At 47.0% G+C, this 20,971-nt stretch overlaps 1 protein-coding gene across 7 annotated transcripts in view; it reads right to left on the bottom strand.

Moving 5' to 3' along the window:
• The window catches only part of PBX3 (PBX homeobox 3), a 330,520-nt gene that overhangs the window by 64,561 nt on the left and 244,988 nt on the right, over positions 1 to 20,971 (bottom strand). For all 7 annotated transcript variants that reach the window (XR_013595130.1, XR_013595131.1, XM_078646095.1 and 4 more), the window contains exon 5: positions 20,741 to 20,876. Coding sequence is in view for 5 of the 7 variants with exons in the window: in XM_078646095.1 (XP_078502221.1) it covers positions 20,741 to 20,876 (136 nt within the window). In the remaining 2 variants the exon portion in view is untranslated. The remainder of the gene's footprint in view (positions 1 to 20,740; positions 20,877 to 20,971) is intronic.

Raw genomic sequence — 20,971 nt, 5'->3', positions numbered from 1 at the left:
TGCAGAACGTGGTAGGCCTCAGGGCCAGAGCTGGAGCTAAAAGGGAAGGTGTTTCTTTTCACGACACAGATTGTTTAACGTTTTGGTCATTGCATTAATGGGCCATGATTTAGAGTAATGTTTTCTAAATAATAGAATAAGAGTTTTAACATGCTTTAATTAAATGAAGAAATTGAATGCTATAATCATAATGTGAAATATTGTAGGCCTGAAATGTTTTAGCATTGATTTACACGTACATGTCTGGGCTGAGAAATGTTGCAAGCCTTTTTAGAAGTCTATGAGAGTTGGGTTCTTGGCGGCAGATATCTGTCTGCAACAGGAAAGGGGGGATCCAATTATAAGTGAATGAATAGAGGCCTGTTCAGTAGACGGCCCAGACATGGAGGAGGGTTCTGGAATGTTTAAGGGGTATCAGCGGGCCGGAGAAGAGACTGAGAAGCAAGGTCAACTCTAACGTCTGAGGCCCAATACAAAGCATCATGGAAAAAGCCTGAAGTTGCACCACGTGAGAGGCGTTTCGCAAGGGGCGTCTCAAATGTTGTTGACTGTTTTGTATTAGGGACAGCACCCCTGGGTGGAGTTAGAGCAGAGACCTGAGGACCCTTTAGAGAGCGGATGGGTAGGCAGTGAGGGGTCATGACTGGAGAACTTTAGGTTTTCACCAAGAGACTTAGAGTGGGTGACTTCCCTTGGGGGTCATTCATTGCTGACACCTTTGTTAGGTTGGGACTTGGTTAAGTAGGGATACCATCTAGAACAGGGTAGGGACGCCTAACCTGTGTTTGTTTTCCTCCAACCTAAATGAAGGAGAGATATGCGTCTATGCTGATAGCTTTGCTATTTTTAGAACTTGTGTTAGTGATTTCTGTTGCTCGTCTGAGGGCTTTTCGAGAGCACATGTATGTAATTGGACCTGTGTATCTCGTGAATCTCATTCTGAGATGCTTGTATTTGCAGCTCATTATATCTTTACAATAAACTTTTGAAACCTAGAAGTTGTCCGTGATCTTTAAGGGTAGAGTCCTTTATTGGGTGAACTAATTTGCAGATAGGTGTACTGTTTCCTTCCAAGACAGGCAATAAAGGTTCAGTCGACCAGATCGAGGTTTGGATCAATAGATATAAGGTATCGATCAAAATCTCGCCCTTTCAGTTGGTAGCTATAGAGGATGGTTGCCTTCTTGAGGACGGTGACCTAGGCCAGGTTAGCTTACCCCAAGGCCCCTAGAAATCGATGATCGGAAGAACAGCCCGCAGATGAAGATCCGGATGACGTGAGACAGAAAAAGCAGCAGTATCGGTCGAGAGTGAGTATAAAGGGTTATGCGTGTTAGATTGCGGTGTTTTTGTATTGTATCTATGTTGTAATGTCTGGCGGAGTTGAATGTTTGTAGAGTGACTGTGGAACAGGTTGTGAGCGCGCGCAACCGGTGGAAATCTTAAGTTCAAGGAGAGCTTAAGTGGTTCGGGTGTATCGGACACCCAGAGTAATTGTCAACTAGAGTGAAGGGGGTCATGAGGTACCATTGATCGCCCGAGAGACCGAGATAGGGGGAACGTAAGAGTGAGTGCGTGAGTAACGGACGCTGGTCGGAAGTTACTGTGTGTGTAAGTAACCTATCAGAGAGACGATAGACATCTCGTCAGTTGTGTTGACAATTACAGATAGACTGTGGACGTACAGTCGAGAGAAGTGACCGCTTGGTCGGAAGTAGTCATTTTTCAGTGTATGAATGGGACGCATGCATAACCGGGAGACGAGTTGAGAAAGGAGGGGTGCTGCTGCGAAGCGGAGAAAAGAGACGTCAGGTGGTGTCGCGCAGTGATTGGCTGACCGGAGAAAGACCGCGCTGTGATAGGCCAGCTAGCGAACACGTCATACAGGGTCGCGACGTGATTGGCCAACAGGAGAAAGACCGCGCTGTGATAGGCCAAGCTAGAAAAGCCGCGACAGGATTGGTGGATTGTCATCAGGAAGTAAACAGAGTAGCGAGGCTGGATTTTGTGCGCATAATTATGAAGTGTTTTAAATGGTTGAAAGCGCTGTTTAAGAAAGAGAGGAGAGGATCGTATGAAGGGGAAGAAGCCCCGCCGGAGGGTACGCCAGCTCGTTATATGGCAGTAAATGTTGGGTTGCATACGATCCTTTGGATATCAGAAGAGGGAAAATAACAGAGAGATGTGCGGTGAGAGGAGAGAGGAAGACGAGAGTAGGCAGAGAGAGAGTAGGGATAAAAGGCCCGTGTTCCATCACCTTCCAAGATTGGATGGCCGAGCATGGGACCTGGAGAGATGGGAGCAAGGGAGGCCACCCATTAATTCTCCTGAGCCCAAACGCAGAGCTCGAAGTTGGGATGGTAGGGAGACCAGTGAGCCCCCTTCGAAAGACATATTGCGAGCTGAGATAAAAGCCAAGAGACTTGATGTCTCCAGCTTAAGGTCAGATCTGGATGACATGGTAGATGGTACCCTGCCTTTGGAAAGAATGGAAATGTATGAACAGGATGAAATACTGTATATGGCAAAGGACATCACACGAAAGGCGAGAGCAGTCCATGAGAAGTTAGTCGAACTAGCAGGCAAATATATGGTGGACTTGTCAAGAACCAAAGCATTACAGGGTAACCACAGGCTACATTACTCAGATCGAGATCTAGATGAGAGGAGAACGATTGGGCTGAAAACACACATAAGGGAATTGATTACTGGAATAAGGACATGGAGGGCACTAGATAAGTGGGAAGAGAGGTGGTCCAAGAAAGGGACCGGCAGAAGAAGCATGATTGGTATAACACCAGGACAGCAGGGAATAGAAGCTTACCCTTTGCGTGAAGTTGCCAATGGGAGCTATGTACATGTCCCTTGGAGTAGGGGAGATTTAGCTGCTTTTACCACATCTTTCCCCAAGTTACGAGAGAGCCCCGTGGAGTGGTACAAGCAAGTCGAGAGGTTTGTAAAGATCTCAAAAGTCCTATGGATAGATCTGAACACGCTGTTTGACATTGTAGTACCAGGGGATCTGTGGACAGCATGCAAGGTTAGCGCTGAGTGGCCCACAACGGAGCCAGAGAGAGATGCTAGGACTAATGGGCCGTCCGAGATCGTGATGGCAAAATTCGAGAGAGTGATGACTTGGCTGAAAGAAAAAGTGCCTATGCAAGACATAGATTGGGTCAGAATAGACAGAACGAGACAGGAACCCAAAGAGACAGTCCATGAATATTACGAGAGATTGCTGAAGGCGTTTAAACAGTATAGCGGCTTGGATGTAATGGATCCAAAGGACATAGGGCAATTCGTGTCCAAGTTCGTCCTGGGACTGAGACCGGATATTAGTTTGATGATTCAGCAACACTCGATTTGTTGGCAAAGTAGACCCCTAGATGAAATACTGAGATATGCCAGGTACTGCTGTGATGAGGTAGACTCCAAGACTAAGAAACTAAAAGAGAAGCTGATGGTGGTACAATTGCAGACAGCAGGAAAGGGGGGCCAACAGCAACAGCAGCAAGGGACAGGTACAGGAGGTAAGAAGCAGTACAGTCAGAACAAGGGTAATGAGGAGAGTACTACCTTTAGACCCAGAGTAGACATAGCTACCTTGAAGAAAACGACTAGGTGTCACCAGTGCAACGAGTTGGGGCATTGGAAACGCGAGTGCCCTTACAATGTGGAGATCGGAGAGCAAGAGATAGAGGAGGAAGAGGTTCAGAGCGCACCTATGAGAGGGGCGACGCCATACCAAGGAAAGGTGCTCAAAGGGGGGGGGGCTCCTCCCCGAGCCCAGTTCCCGCAACCTCCTCGAGTAGGGAGTATGGGTAAGACCTATAGACAAATGCCCCTGTTTGTGGAAGGTGAAGAATGCTATTATGTGGACCCATTAACCGGACAGAGAGTGGAAAGAGAAGACTGCACCCTCGGGGCAGCCTTAGAGGTAGATCAGAGGGGACCCTATGTTGAAGCAGAAGTAGCAGGGTGCCCTACGACATTTCTGGTGGACACAGGAGCCACTAGATCCACGATCAGATCAGCTGCAGTTCCAGACCTGCCCATGTCTGGAGAGACCATACAGGTGGTAGGGGTCGCAAACAGGAGAATAACCAGCCAATTGACAGAACCGGTACAGGTGAAAATAGGGAAGTACAGCGATGAGCACCAATTTGTGGTTTGCGATTCAAGCCCTGTGTGTCTGCTAGGAAGAGACCTGTTGTGCAAATTGAATTGTACTATATATTGTACACCCCAGGGAGTGGAGGTATTGACTAATGATGATGATGCAGATTTCAAAGTTGCAAACTCAAGAATATGTGTGGAGCTGTACCCTACTTTGACAGTAGACGAGCTTCCCTGGGATTTGAGAGAGACAGTGGCATCAGAGGTATGGGATTTCACTGGGGAAGAGATTGGATTGGTCAAAGGGGTGGACCCAGTGAAAATTGTAGTGAAACCGCATGCTGAGTTCCCAAGAACACCCCAGTATAAACTGACTCCAGAAACGATTGCAGGCATAAAACCCGTGATCGAGTCCATGATTAAACAGGGAATACTGAAAGAAATCGTGGGTAGTCCATGTAACTCCCCGATTATGGGTCTGCAGAAACCAAATGGGAAATTTCGGATAGTGCAGGACCTTCGAAAGATTAATAACATAGTCGTTTCATGTTGTCCAGTGGTACCGAATCCATCAGTGATACTGTTTCAGATTCCATTCCAAGCTGAGTGGTTCACTGTGATAGATCTTTGTCAGGCTTTCTTTTCGATCCCTTTGGACGAAGATAGCCATTTTCTTTTCGCATTTAAGCTGGAAAATCGCGTCCTAACATGGTGTCGTATCCCTCAGGGGTATACAGAGAGTCCATCGATCTTTAACCAGCTTCTGAAGAAAAATCTTGAAAGTCTAGTGCTGCCCCAGAAGTCAGTTCTGGTCCAGTACATAGACGACCTCCTTGTGGCGTCAGAAACAGAAGAAGCTTGCAGGGAAGACTCCATTGCTTTGTTAAATCACCTAGCTGCCAATGGGCACAAGGTGTCCCCGGGAAAATTGCAGTACTGCCTGACAGAAGTGCAGTACTTGGGACACAGAATTGAGAAAGGCAAACGAAAAGTGTCACCAGATAGGATAGAGGCGATCATGAAAATGAACGCGCCTCAGACACAGAGAGAGGTCAGGATGTTCCTAGGGATGGTGGGTTATTGCCGACAGTGGATCGTGAACTTTTCACTGAAAGCAAAGCCCTTGCAAAAACTGACGCACAAAGAGGTGAGTGATCCAGTACCATGGGACAAAGACTGTTTGATGGCATTCTTACAGCTGAGAGAGGACCTGTGTCGTGCTCCGGCATTGGGAATGCCTGATTACAATAAACAATTCTTTCTTTACTGTTGTGAGAGAGAAGGTTGTGCGTTGTCTGTGTTGGTCCAAATCCATGGGAATGCCCGTAGACCAGTTGCTTATTTCTCGGCTACTTTAGACCCAGTAGCCGCAGCGTTGCCCGGATGTCTCAAATCCGTTGCTGCAACGGGTGTCAGCATTGAGAGATGTGAAAATATCGTCATGGGGCACCCGTTAGAGGTGTGCGTGCCACATTCTGTTGAACTGTTGATGACCAGGACCAAAACACAGCATCTGACCAATAGCAGGCTCACGCGCTATGAGCAAGTTATTCTTGCTGCAGAGAACGTGACCCTCAAGAGATGCTCTGTTTTGAACCCTGCTACCTTAATGCCACTTCCAAATGATATTGATGATGATGATGAATATACAGACCATGACTGTCTCGATGTGACTGAACTATGCACCAAACCCAGACCCGACATCGTAGATGAGCCACTGACCGACCCAGACGAAGTTTTCTTTGTCGATGGCTCATGTGTAAGAGACGAAGTTGGGCAGTTGAGAGCAGCTTATGCTGTTTGTACAATTGAAGGAGTTGTGGAAGCAGGGTGCCTGGAAGGAGTAAACTCCGCTCAGGTAGCCGAGATTATTGCCCTAACACGTGCTTGCTTAGCAGGCAATCAAATTCGAGTCACCATTTACACCGACAGCCAATACGGGTTTGGGGTAGTTCATGATTACGGGCAGTTATGGTCTCAAAGAGGGTTCATGACTTCTTCAGGCTCTCCCATTCGCAATGGAGAGTTTGTGCGCTTGTTGTTAGAAGCATTGCAATGTCCAGCAAGTATCGCAGTTGTAAAGTGCATCGCACATACCAAAAATGAGGACTTTGTTTCAAAAGGCAATAGATATGCTGATGAAGTTGCGCGGTATTGCGCAGAACAAGGTTACTCTTTCACAGAGGTGGATGTGGGTGGAATAAATGTAAGAACTGAATTAGCCATGATACTGGAAACTGTTGATACTTGGGATGAATTGTCAACCATGCAAGAAAATGCTCCTGATTCAGAAAAGGAAACATGGGTAAAGGCAGGATGTGTAATGGGTGAGACTCATTTTTGGGTCTCAGCAGACGGCAGAGCAGTGTTGCCCAATGAGATGGTGAGTCCAATGGCTAGACTCATACATGGTCCCGTACACTTAGGGAGAGATGCTATGCTGAGAGTGTTTAGACAGACTTGGTACAATCCTAAGTTTAGAATAGCAGCAGAAGCAGTGTGCCAGCGTTGTGTGACCTGCCAGCAGCTGAATGTAGGGAAAAGAACACCAGTTGCACTAAGTCACATAGGAAGGTCTGGAGGTCCATTCAACAGAATGCAGATAGATTTCATTGAAATGCCAAGATGCAACCGCCTCCGCTATGTCCTGGTGGTTGTTTGTGTGTTCTCCAGATGGGTTGAGGCATACCCTACACGTAGGTGCGACACCCTCACAGTGGCTAAGTTACTGCTTAGAGAACTTATCCCTCGGTTCGGGGTGCCGGCCTTTTTGGAATCAGACAGGGGAACACATTTTAACAGCGAGCTTGTGAAGATGATTTGTGTTGCACTGAATATAGACCAAAAGCTCCATTGCAGTTACCGACCAGAAGCCTCAGGAATCGTGGAACAAATTAATGGCACGATCAAGTCCAGAATAGCGAAAGTTTGCTCCTCAACGACCCTGAATTGGCCTGACGCCCTGCCATTAGTACTCATGAGCCTTCGTAGTACCCCAGACAGAAGAACAGGGTTGTCACCACATGAGGTGTTAATGGGGAGAGCAATGAGACTGCCATCTATTCCAGCTACTGCACTGTTAAATATCACAGATGATATGATCCTGGACTATTGTAAGGGGCTGTCTGACGCCATGCGTTCTGTGTCCCTTCAGGTGCAGGCTGCAGAGGTTCCAGCGTGCCAGGGCCCTTGCCATGACCTGTATCCTGGGGACTGGGTCCTGGTGAAGAAACATGTGAGAAGAAGCTGCTTGGATATTCGTTGGCGTGGGCCCTACCAGGTCATCCTGATCACAAGTACAGCTGTAAAGGTGGGAGGCCTGCCCAACTGGATACACGCGTCGCATACGAAAAGGGTTCCAGCACCTCTGGAAACAGCTCCTCTCTCGGATGGACGTCCAGCAGAGGACCAAGAAGCCATAGAGGGGGCTAGCCAAGCTGTAGAGGTGCCAGTGGAAGCAGGGAATGAGTCTGACCAAGCTGAGGACGGTCAGTACAACAGCGAAACAGAAGACGCTACAGAAGGAGAAGACAGCTGGGAGTACGAGTCTGACCCTGACAGGTCTGAAAGAGAGCGAGAACAGACCAGAAGGAGAAGGAGTAGAAGGGCACGTGGAGAAGCAAATTGGCCACAAAGAAGAAGTTCTAGCCTGAGGTCAACTCCAGAAGCAACCCTTCCTCCGATATCAGAAGACTCAGACCCAGAAGAAGGTGCTCAGGGCGCTGAAGCACCAGACCGAAGAAGGTCAAGAAGAGTGCGTGTGCCTAACAGAAGATACTCCACACCTGAGTGGACATATCTGGCGACAAATGTCTGTGAAACCGGAGACAGGGAGGATCCGAGCGGTGGTGGTGTCCAGTTCTGAGCCCATTATCACCGTGGAAATACAACTGTTGGTACCCGGTGTCGAACAAGAAGGGTCACTAACATTCGTGCTCCCCAGACCTCCCCGCCTCAGCAAGTTAAAACACATGTTTCTTACAGAATTGAAATTCCCCGACTTTGGTACCACGATAACAGCACATGAAGAGCATACTCTTCGCATGGAAATATTGAACTATGCTATTGAAGCTGCAACCACAAATCTAATAGTCGATTGTTAAAGGACTTTGTAAATAAAGCAAGCAGAAGGAAAGAAGATTACCTAGCGCCCAGGAAGCAGAGAATTTTAGGGAACCCCTTGAGTGGATGGAGAAGGGCTAGGGTTGTCTTTTTGAAACTGTGAAAGGACTTTTTGCGAAAAAGGCTGTCAGCCTCCAGCTGTGTGGATTCTAAAGACAAAAAAAGGATTGAAAGAGACTGTAAAGGAACGAGAGGAAAAGAACTTTTTTTGCAAAGAGAAAGGGAAAAGCTAGATTGTCTGACGAAATGGAGGCCGGCACCCCGAACCGCAGAGCTAAATGTATAATAGGTACACTAATAGTAGGAGTGATAATATTAATAGCTTTAGTGGTAACAATTTCTTATGTAAAGGGACATGAGGAAGAGGTAAAGGTAACTGATGCGAATTCTGTAGTAACACTTACACCCACTGTTGCAGGTGAGAAAAGGGAAAACACTCAAGAGAAAGCGTTATTGGCTGCAGAAGCCCGCAGGTTACATGTAGACGAGTCCCAAGGAGACTTTAGGTCAAATGCTTATGCTAAACTTTTGTATGAATACGTGGATGCCATGGAGGTTAAGGATTGCTACGTCTGCATGCAGTTGCCTGCGTCTGTAGATGAAGGAATTCGATATCATCACCTCCCTCTGACATATGGCATTACATGTAGCTTATTGCTTAGTATATTTTATGAGAGAGATAGTTTTGAATACTATTTCTCCAATTATGATTCTGTGTTGCCAGAAGTCCCGAATTATAAGCAGATGAATAAATGGGATTACTGGAAGAGTGAAGACAGATTGGCCAAGTTCTTCATTCCTTGGATTACCTTAGATACTTCACATGCCCGTAGAAATAACCTGACATGTAAGGTGTCAGAAGTCGAGAAAAAGTTCATAGGGCAGGTGGATGATCGTTACAGGAGACAAAAGATTTTGAAAAAATCAGGACAAGGGAAATTAGATTGGACCGAGGAAGAGAAGTCACACAAGAGAAAGGGTAGTAGTGGTCCAATAGCTTTAGATAAAGCGCAGAGAGGAAAGTTATGTCTTCACCGAGCCAAAACGTATTATGAAAATGTATACGTGGGTGAAGTTGACTGTGAACATGCTTTTAATTTAGAGTACTACACTAAGGATTTCCTGAAGGGAATGCAAGTGATTCCAAATGTGTATTTTGTATGTGGAAGAAATGCTTACGTGAGACTACCTGACAACTGGTATGGATCATGTTACTTGGCAATTGTCTTCCCCAAAATATATCATGCACAAGACTTATTGATCATTGAGGGCCAGACATCATCGAGGGGAAGGAGGGATTTAGGCGATGCAGAAATGGTTGGAGATGTCTTTGGAGCTATGTTCCCTCTTTTGGGAATAATCCTTAATGATGTTAAAATTAGACGATTGGCAACAGTTGTCGACAGGTTGTCTGCCAGCACTGCTCAGTCCTTAATGCTGGTAGAAGGAGAGATGCAATCGATAAGGGCTATGGTTCTTCAAAATCGGCTTGCATTAGATGTCTTATTAGCAAAAGAGGGCGGAGTCTGTAAGGCTTTGAAGGTTCAGGAATGTTGCACTTACATTCCAGACCTTTCAAAACCCCTTGAGAAAGTTATTAAGAACATAACTAATATACACAAAGAGATCGAAGACTTGAGTAGAGAAAATGTCTGGGAAAAGGTGGGCCACGGAATGAGTACAGTTGGAGGGTGGTTTTCCACCTTAGGCAAAAGCTTTATTTGGTATATCCTAAAGCCTATCATCATAATATTGATCTGTGGGATAATATTGTGGGGATTGGTGAGGGTATTCAAATGGTACAGAGCAAGAAGGTCAGAAAAGGCCCAAAGAGAACAGTTGCAGAGATTGGCTGCCATACAAGATAATCAGTACAGGAGCCTGAGAGCTCTGGAAGCGCAGAGAATGCCAGCAATAACTGCAGTTTAAATGTTAGTGATGACCCCGAGAGGTCATCAAAGGGGGGAACTGAGAGAGCGCAAACTGATATAAATATATGAGTACATCACACTTACCTATAGAGAGCATAATTCATGAAGAGAAATGCCATGAGTGCTAATAGTATCTGAAATTATATTCTAAATGTATAGCTAATATAGAGATTTAAGTAGAAGTGGAATTAATACAGAAATGTGTGACATTATATGATTTTATTAGACGTGATTATTTTGAATCTATGTCGTGTAGCTGTTAACATATAAGATGGTCTGGGATAAAATGCAGAACGTGGTAGGCCTCAGGGCCAGAGCTGGAGCTAAAAGGGAAGGTGTTTCTTTTCACGACACAGATTGTTTAACGTTTTGGTCATTGCATTAATGGGCCATGATTTAGAGTAATGTTTTCTAAATAATAGAATAAGAGTTTTAACATGCTTTAATTAAATGAAGAAATTGAATGCTATAATCATAATGTGAAATATTGTAGGCCTGAAATGTTTTAGCATTGATTTACACGTACATGTCTGGGCTGAGAAATGTTGCAAGCCTTTTTAGAAGTCTATGAGAGTTGGGTTCTTGGCGGCAGATATCTGTCTGCAACAGGAAAGGGGGGATCCAATTATAAGTGAATGAATAGAGGCCTGTTCAGTAGACGGCCCAGACATGGAGGAGGGTTCTGGAATGTTTAAGGGGTATCAGCGGGCCGGAGAAGAGACTGAGAAGCAAGGTCAACTCTAACGTCTGAGGCCCAATACAAAGCATCATGGAAAAAGCCTGAAGTTGCACCACGTGAGAGGCGTTTCGCAAGGGGCGTCTCAAATGTTGTTGACTGTTTTGTATTAGGGACAGCACCCCTGGGTGGAGTTAGAGCAGAGACCTGAGGACCCTTTAGAGAGCGGATGGGTAGGCAGTGAGGGGTCATGACTGGAGAACTTTAGGTTTTCACCAAGAGACTTAGAGTGGGTGACTTCCCTTGGGGGTCATTCATTGCTGACACCTTTGTTAGGTTGGGACTTGGTTAAGTAGGGATACCATCTAGAACAGGGTAGGGACGCCTAACCTGTGTTTGTTTTCCTCCAACCTAAATGAAGGAGAGATATGCGTCTATGCTGATAGCTTTGCTATTTTTAGAACTTGTGTTAGTGATTTCTGTTGCTCGTCTGAGGGCTTTTCGAGAGCACATGTATGTAATTGGACCTGTGTATCTCGTGAATCTCATTCTGAGATGCTTGTATTTGCAGCTCATTATATCTTTACAATAAACTTTTGAAACCTAGAAGTTGTCCGTGATCTTTAAGGGTAGAGTCCTTTATTGGGTGAACTAATTTGCAGATAGGTGTACTGTTTCCTTCCAAGACAGGCAATAAAGGTTCAGTCGACCAGATCGAGGTTTGGATCAATAGATATAAGGTATCGATCAAAATCTCGCCCTTTCATTCACAACCAGGGCATACTTCTTTCCTCACCCCATCCTCACATATCCTCTCCCTCCTCCTTCCTTAGTTACTTCCAAACCATCATCCTTTATCACAGTGATCAGGGACACACACTGCGACCCCTTCCCTCACACGTTTCACCAGTGGTGCAGCAGAGGTGTCATGAGCCCTAAAACAATCACAGCAAATGGGTCCTCCTAACCAGAGTTGAGTAGTAAAATACAAACATAGATGGGGCAGAGGCCCACCCGTGCACCTGGGTCGCCGTGCTACTACACCTGTGTACTTTTAATATCTACTTTGAACAGCTTTCGTTCATTCTATAATTAGTTGCATCCACCTACATCACCCCCAATATAATCCAAACCATCTCTCCTTGGTTGGTGTATATGACGGGGAGTGTCCGGCGCATTCTTTGAGCCCCAGCAAAGGACAAGGCAGCCTCCCACCACTGAGAAAGGAAGGGTCTCACGTGAGCTGCCCAACAACCATCTCAATATGCTTCACTTTGCATTTAGAAGAGAGCAAAATATGTATGTTCAAATTGTGAAAACATGTTTCTTTTTGAGATGGCCACACAGTAGCCTGACGATGTGATATGATTACAAGTTGGTTCACTCTTAGGAAATCTACACAACCAGCGTTTTTGGAGCCTTTCCTATTTGTGCAGCATCAGTTGCACCAGGCCTCCATAGCATGGGGCGGACAGGTACAGTAGTGCAGTCTGCTGAGTACATTTAACATTCAAGAGGTTCATAAAATAGTATGAGAACAACTGATTCAATGAACGGTGCGGTACCCGGGCAGTTTAGTGTAGAGTGCGCTCCATTGTTCAGTCATACGTCAATATATGTGATCATCATGGGCAGATATTGTTGTTTGAGGAATGAGGACAAGGAGACCAGGAACATTATTATAATAGATGATAATAGCTATTTCTGTCTCTGCTGGATTTAGATTTTCAAAAATATGCATTTGCGCTGACCGTTCTTGGACAATGACAACACTAACAAATATAAGGAGAAGACTCTAGGTTTTGAATGTAGCTATTTCGCTTTTGTGTCTGTAATGCAGTGAGATGCTTTATGTGCTGATAACTTTTCCAAAATAGTATGGCTCACTGTTGATCAGGGTGGATCCCTGCAAATGAGTAATTCGCTAAAAAAAAAAACTAGCCAGTCAACTCGAGTACAAATCAAGGGATGTGCTTGCACTTCATTAATGATCCTGTGTTCCTTACAGAACAACATCCAAAAAGAGAGATGAGCTTTCCTTCTTGTGCTAACTTCTGTGCTTTAGCTTTGTGCTCTTCTGGGAGATGTTGGAGTAACTGCTCCATTTCGTCCCTGTGTGCTCTATCATAACTTGCTAAGAGGGCCTGGGTATTTGCAATGTGCCAATGATTCGCCACCTGGGTAGCTATTCGTTTGCCAGAGCCGTCTATAAATTTTGACTCCTTGTCCGGGGGTTTGTGAATTCGCCTGATTACAGTCATTAGAGACAACAAGTGAGTCTAGAGGTAACTGCTCCTTAATGAAGACTGGATCAGAGGGAGCAAGCTTATAGAATGCGAGCACGAGCAGATGTAATCGGCATATCTCATCATGCCTTTGAGCATAGGGAGAGGCTGACTAGGTCTGTGTGTAATACTCAAAGTTTTTAACAAGAAATCTTCTTCTAGGGATTCTTTGTATAGTTGTGCAGCTCTAGCAAGCAACTCTAAATAACCTACATTGTTGTCAGTAGGGGAAGGCTTTGCTGGGTAAAGGTCTGGGGCATTATCTGTAGGTGGATCCATAGTATAGCCTTTCCAGGGGTCTATAGGTAACTGAATATCTTCATCATCTCCATCATCATCATCAGGCTGTGAGGGTATAGAATTGTGTGTGTAATAAGTAAATGTTCCAATACTGGAGAAGGTGGTGAAGGTGTAGCAGAATGTGGTGGAGGAAGAGGAGGAGAAAGGTTAGTACCGACATTCTTCTTTTTAAAAGGAATCTGATATTGTTTGTCCTCTGACTCAGGTTTGCGTTTGTAAGGCAGTTTGGTAAGAAGATTTCATGTATCAGGGTTAATGTGAAGTTTCTTTTGTTCAGGAACCTATTTGGGGGCTGGTAAGTCGAGAATCGGATCCTACGGCTTCGAAGGAGCATTTTTCGGTTTCGGCGCAGGCGACTTCGGTGCCAGGATGGAAGGACCTTTCGGCGTGGAAGGTTTGGTTTCCGAAGCCATTTTGAATTTTGGCGTCAGGGGTTTCGGCACCGAAGCAGTCTTTGTCTTTGAGCTAGAAGGTTTCAGCTCGGTGCCAGACTTTAGTCGACTCGATCCTGAGCCGGAAGGCTTGACACGTCAGCGGTAGAAATTATTATGATATCATCTGGGTAAGGGTCAAGTGACATCAATTCCCTGAAATATTCAGGGTCAAAGGCCACTTAATCTCACCCCCTTTGATGTTATTAAGGTCAAAGGGTGCGTGATGGCACTTCTGCTATTCCTGGCATTTTGGTGAATTGATGTCCATGCTGAATGGAAACAAAAGAACAAGTTACTTACCTTCGGTAACGCTTTTTCTGGTAGATACTATATCTGCCTGTGGATTCCTCACCTTGTGAATATCCCCCTTGCGCCAGCAACGTTCGGAAATTTTCTTCGTAGTACGCCGACGTGGGCGACGTCACAGGAGCACGGCATCGCGCGCGACTCCGTCTGACGTCACCGACCCTACATCAGGCCCACGCCGGCGTGATGACGTCAGTTCCGCCCTTTTTTCCGTGCCTTCGAGGCACACGGACGGACCAACGACAGCAAATATGCAAATATACAATGTACACAGTACAAATAGAACTAAATCAATAGTATAAACATATATACAGAAAGACCAGGTATAGCAGAGTGGACAACGGGGAGGCGGGTGGGTCAGTGAGGAATCCACAGGCAGATATAGTATCTACCAGAAAAAGCGTTACCGAAGGTAAGTAACTTGTTCTTCTGATAGATACATCTGCCGTGTGGATTCCTCACCTTGTGAATAGATTCCCACAGCAGTCCCCACTCCCGGAGGAGGGTGCCCACTCTGCTACACCAGGAAGTCTTGGAGGACAGAGCGCGCGAAGTGGCCATCCCTCCTCACCTCGGTATCCAAGCAGTAATGCTTCGCGAAAGTGTGGAGGGAGGCCCAAGTCGCGGCCTTGCAAATATCCTCAACAGGTACACCCCTAGACAAAGCAGATGTTGCAGACTTTGCTCTAGTAGAATGTGCTCTAATACCCTCAGGAGGGTCCTTACCAGCAAGAGAGTAGCAGATCTTGATGCACAGGATTATCCACCTGGAAAGTGTGCGCTTGTGCACCGCTCTGCCCTTCTTGCAGCCAGCAAAACCAACAAACAGCTGGTCATCCATCCGGAAGTCTTTAGTCCTGTCCAGATAGAACGACACCGCCCTCTTAGGGTCCAGACGGTGCAGTCTCTCTTCCTCCTTAGACGGGTGAGGGGGAGGATAGAAGGTAGGAAGGGTAATGGACTGCCCAAGATGGAAAGGAGTCACCACCTTAGGCAGAAAAGCAGCCCTGGTCCTGAGAACCATCCTTTCAGCATGAATGGTCAGGAATGGGGGTTTGGAACTTAGAGCTTGAAGCTCACTTACCCTCCTTGCCGAGGTGATTGCAACGAGGAAGATCGTTTTAAAAGATAGAAGCCTCAATGGACACTTGTGCAAGGGCTCGAAGGGAGAACCCATTAAGAAGGTCAGCACAAGATTCAAATCCCAATGAGGAACAACAAAAGGAGTAGGAGGGAACATATTTATGAGACCCTTCAAGAATCTCAAAACCACCGGAGACTTAAAGAGAGATGGCTGATCCGGCAAACATAGAAATGCCGATAAGGCAGAAAGATACCCCTTGACCGTGGCCACAGCCAAACCTTGCTGCGCCAGATAAAGGGCAAATTGTAAAATATTAGACAAATGAGCCTTCAAAGGGTCAACATCTCTCTCCCTGCACCAAGAAACAAATTTAGACCACCTATAGGAGTAAATGGACTTAGTGGTGTCACGCCTGGCAGAAAGAATGACATCCACTACCTCGTGAGGGAGAGAAAAAGAACTCAAGTTGCCCCGTTCAATCTCCAGGCATGAAGGTGTAATGTCTGGAGGTGGGGGTGTAAAACCTGCCCCTCCATCTGAGAGAGGAGGTCTGCCCTGTGAGGGAGACGGAGCGGCGGGTGAGAGGAGAGGCGGAGAAGGTCTGAGTACCACACCCTTCTTGGCCAATCCGGGGCGACCAATATGACTTGGGCCCGGTCTTGACGAATCTTCCTCAGAACCCGAGGAATCAAAGGTATGGGAGGAAACGCGTAAAGGAGTTGATCTCCCCAACTCAGCTGAAACGCGTCCCCCAATGCTCCTTGCATCGGATACTGGAGACTGCAGAACGAAAGGCAGTGAGCATTCTCGCGAGTGGCGAATAGATCCACCCGAGGAGTCCCCCACATCCGAAAGATGTCGTGAACAACCTCTGGGTGAAGCCTCCACTCGTGGTCGGCAGAGAACTGCCGACTGAGACTGTCTGCACGAACGTTCAGAACTCCGGCCAGGTGATTTGCCACCAGACAAATCTGATGGTCCTGAACCCAGGACCAGAGACGCAGAGCCTCCCTGCAGAGACACTGCGACCCTACTCCTCCCTGCTTGTTGATGTACCACATCGCAGTCGTGTTGTCCGTCAGGACTTGAACCGAACGACCGCGAAGGGAAGGGAGGAAGGCCTTGAGTGCCAAACGTATCGCCCTCAATTCCAGAAGGTTGATGTGAAACAACCTTTCTTCCGGAGACCAAAAACCTTTGACCTCCAGGTCTCCCAGATGAGCACCCCACCCGAGAGTGGACGCATCCGAAATCACTGTGGCCACTGATGGAGGTAGCTGAAAAGGCTTTCCTTGTGACAGATTGCCTTCCACGCTCCACCAAGACAGATCCGCTGCAGCTTCCCCGGAGATCTTCACTGACTCCCTGAGATCTCCGTTGTGCTGATACCACTGCCTGCGGAGGCACCACTGGAGTGCCCTCATGTGCCAGCGTGCATGACTGACCAACAGAATGCAAGAAGCCATCAGACCGAGCAGACGAAGGACCTTCAGGACCGGAACAACCGCTCCATTGTAGAATAAAGGAATCATCTCCTGAATGTCGTGAATTCTTTGAGGTGGAGGGAATGCACGACATACAGAAGTGTCCAGTACCGCACCTATGAACAGGTTGCGCTGGGAGGGCACCAGGTGAGACTTGGGTACATTTATCGAAAAACCCAACCTGTGTAACAACTGAGTTGTCTCCTGCAGATGATGGAGCACCATCTCCGGCGACTCTGCTTTGATCAGCCAGTCGTCTAGATAAGGGAATACAGGAATCCCCGACCTTCTGAGATGCGCAGCCACCACTGCCATCACCTTGGTGAAGACTCGAGGCGCAGTAGTAAGTCCAAAGGGAAGGACCGCAAACTGGTAGTGTTGCGAGCCCACCGTAAAACGGAGATACCTCCTGTGCGACTTCAGGATTGGGATGTGAAAGTACGCATCCTGCAAGTCGATCGACACCATCCAGTCTTCTTCCATCAGCGCTAGAAGAACCTGAGCAAGGGTGAGCATTTTGAACTTCTCCTGTTTGAGATAGAGGTTCAAAATCCTGAGATCCAGGATAGGCCGAAGCCTGCCATCCTTCTTGGGAATCAAGAAATACCGGGAGTAGCACCCTTGACCCCTCTCCTGCTCTGGAACCACCTCTATCGCACCCTTTCGAAACAGTGCCAGGACTTCCTCCTGCAGGAGAAGCAGGTGGTCCTCCGAACAATAACCTTGGCAAGGAGGGTAATTGGGAGGGAATTCCTGAAAAGGAAGTGCATACCCATTCTCTACGAGATTGAGAACCCAAAGATCTGATGTAACCGATTCCCAATCTCGTAGAAAATGAGTAAGCCGACCCCCTACTGGCCCTACATGATCCAGAATGGTGGATCTAGGGCTGCTTTGCTGATGCGGGTGGGGGTTGGGCATTATTGGAGGAAGTGGAGGAAGAGGAGACTTGACGTCCACGTCCACGACCCCTCTGTTTACCTCTATAGGATCTATATAGAGGGTTTTGCTGCTGTTGCTGTTGTTGTTGTTGGCCCTGCTTGAAGGGACGAAAAGAAGATCTGCCAAATCCTTTGAACTTTTTAGTCGTCGATCCTCTCATCTGCAGACCCAAAGATCTAGCGGTGGCACGGCTGTCCTTAAACCTTTCCAAGGCTACATCAGCCTTCTTACCGAAAAGGCCAGTTCCATCAAAGGGTAAGTCCAGCAATGTAGATTGCACATCCGCAGAAAAATCTGAAGACTTTAGCCATGCGGCTCTCCTGGTCGCAATGGATGAACCCATAATTCTAGCAACAGAATCCACAGTGTCCATACCGCTTTGAATGACCATGCGGGCAGCAGCCTGAGTGTCAGAGACAACCTCATTAAAGTTCTTCTTATCATCCTCAGGAAGTTTTGATGATAATTGCTTCACTGAGTCCATTAGCGCATGCACGTATCTACCTAAAAGGCAAGTAGCATTTGATGATTTAAGAGCCATGCTCCCAGAAGAGAAAGTCTTCTTCGCAGACAGATCTAATTTTTTAGACTCTTTGTCAGCTGGCACTTGAGGGAAGGAGCCAGCAGCCCTATTAGAGCAAGCCGCCTGAACCACAAGACTTTCCGGAGATGGATGCGTAGAAAGAAATGCAGGGTCATCAGGAGCCACCCTATAGCGTCTTGCAATAACTCTTGAAACTGCAGGAGCAGATAAGGGCTTCTTCCAAATCTCCTTTATTGGATCCGTCAAGGCATCAGTAAATGGCAGTGTAGGTTCCACAATTGAAGAAGGAGAATGTAAGACTTCAGTGAGGATGTTGGGTTTGTACTCCACTGTGGGCAGCTTTAAATTAAGAAGGTCAGCAGCCTTCCTAATGACCACGTGATAGGGTGCCACGTCTCTAGATGGAGCATCAGAAGCTGAAGGCAGAACCCACTCAGGAGAGAGTTCTAGACCACTAGCATCCCGAAGTTCATCGAAATCATCGTCATGATCAGGAAGCTCGCCTTCTTCCACATCAGAACTCTCATCATCCTTTTGTTCTAGAAGGCGCTGAGCTCTTCGCCTCGACCACTCCAATCGAATCGACGTCGACGGATCCGGTAACGACTCCGACGGAGCCGGTTCCGACGTCGATCGAGGAGCCGGAGCAGGACGAGAGTCATGAACAGGTGTGGTACCTCGATCTCGACTGCGAGGTCGATCCGGAGCCGGCGAAGCCGCATGCGGAGTCGAAGACCTCGGTGGAGCCGTACCGAGCCATGGTGGAAGAGGCGCCGGCATGAATGGCATAAACGGAGCTGGGGCATACGACTGAGGAATACCCAGATTGTATGATAATGGACCCATGGGACCAACAGGTGCTCCAGTGGGGTACATTGCCCTGGAATATACTCCGAACATTGCATTTAAAAAATGCGAGGGATCCTGTCCAGGACCAGGAAAGGGAGGGTACAGACCTACCGGATCCAATGGAGGTCGCCCCGACACACCCTCACTCTGACCTTCCGGATCCGCAGGAGTCTCCGCTGGAGTCGGTTCTTGAGGAATCACTTCTTCTTCCTCTTCATGTTCCGAGGACATCGGATCCGGATCCGGCTCCGGTTCTGGCTCCGGGGCCGGAGAACCTTCTTTCGATAAAGCAGGAGAAGGAGAGATAAAGTCTTTACGATGTTTATGAGACCTTCTCTTCGAGTCAGAGGATTCCTTTTCTGAATGATGTTTCGAACTGTGTTTCCTCCTCTTATGCTTTCTCCTCGAGGAGCTCGAAGCGTGACCGGAAGCCGATTTAGATCTAGACCTCGATCTTTCCCTGGATTTCGATTTCTCTTTAGATCTCGTATCCTCACCAGATCTCGAACCCGCTCTGGATCTCGACGCCGACACCGACTTCGATCGAGACCTTTGCTTCGACTTCGACCTCCGTGACGTCGATCTTGAATAACGTCCAGAATCCTGTTTTACCTTAGCCAAAAGTAATTTAGCTTCACGTTCTCGAAGTGCCTTCGGATTCATCTTAAAACAGGAATTGCAGTTCTTGACGTCGTGACTCGAACCAAGACACCACAAACAGTCCTTATGTGGGTCAGTGATGGACATCGTGCGGGCACAAGACCTACACGGCTTAAAGCCTGTTTTCCTCGACGACATCTTCGGAGAAGAATCAAGTCGCAAGAGAGAAACAATGTCTATTAATAAACAGAAAGATACTAAGTATCGCAGTAAGATCCCGAAAACCGTTAGCGTCGAAGACGCGGAAAAAAGGGAACTGACGTCATCACGCCGGCGTGGGCCTGATGTAGGGTCGGTGACGTCAGACGGAGTCGCGCGCGATGCCGTGCTCCTGTGACGTCGCCCACGTCGGCGTACTACGAAGAAAATTTCCGAACGTTGCTGGCGCAAGGGGGATATTCACAAGGTGAGGAATCCACACGGCAGATGTATCTATCAGAACTCCCAGTCACCTACCATGGATGTTTTCTCAAGCTAGCGATTCAAAGGCACAACTCAGCCCCTCTGTAATACGGTGCTGTGTATCTGACGGTTTTTCCAGTGTCTATCTTTCCGAAATAAACAATATGTGCCTTTCAAGAGGCTTGCATTTTTATACTTTTGTAAATCTTGTGGTGTATGTCCCATTTCCAAATGGCTTGTGCAAGGCATGACAGTTCTGTTCCCCTAGTTTTTGTATATAGGATTAGTCAGATTTGTTTATCTCTGTGGCGTAAAGTGCTTGTCCCCTGGACCAAATTCATGTGCATGCTCTCACCAAGAGTTTGTCCTCAGGAGTGTGTCATTATTTAGCAATTTGCAGTCTGCAGTGCTTGATTTCTTGGCTCTTAATGACAGATTTACCACCTTCCTAAATTTGCCACTATTCACACATTGTCCAGTGGTTTAATGACACAGTTTCCTTTCCAACATGCATGATGAATGCATAATCAATGGCTTTTGTCCAATAGCTTAATTAGCAAGCCACAAACGATCAGAGCTGGCATTCATCAGCGGCGCCCTCCTACCTGTGAAACTGTGATACTGCACTTCTTTGCCAGCTCCTCTTTGGCTTCTTCACTAGGGTATGGATTGCTGAGGTGTGAGTAAAAATACTCATTCAAGATTTCCGTTGCCTGTTTGCTGAAGTTACGCCTTTTTCGCCTAAAACAAGAAACACATTGTGAAAGGTTTTAGCTGCCCATCCTTGACTGAATGGCTACATTTGTACCGCAACGAATTTTCTGGTCTTCACTCAG

The sequence above is a fragment of the Lissotriton helveticus genome, chromosome 5_1 (assembly GCF_964261635.1).
Source record: "Lissotriton helveticus chromosome 5_1, aLisHel1.1, whole genome shotgun sequence".
Classification (NCBI taxonomy): Eukaryota; Metazoa; Chordata; class Amphibia; order Caudata; family Salamandridae; genus Lissotriton; species Lissotriton helveticus.
The sequence above is the reverse complement of the archived record's forward strand: the minus strand, read 5'-3'. Positions and strand labels throughout refer to the sequence as shown.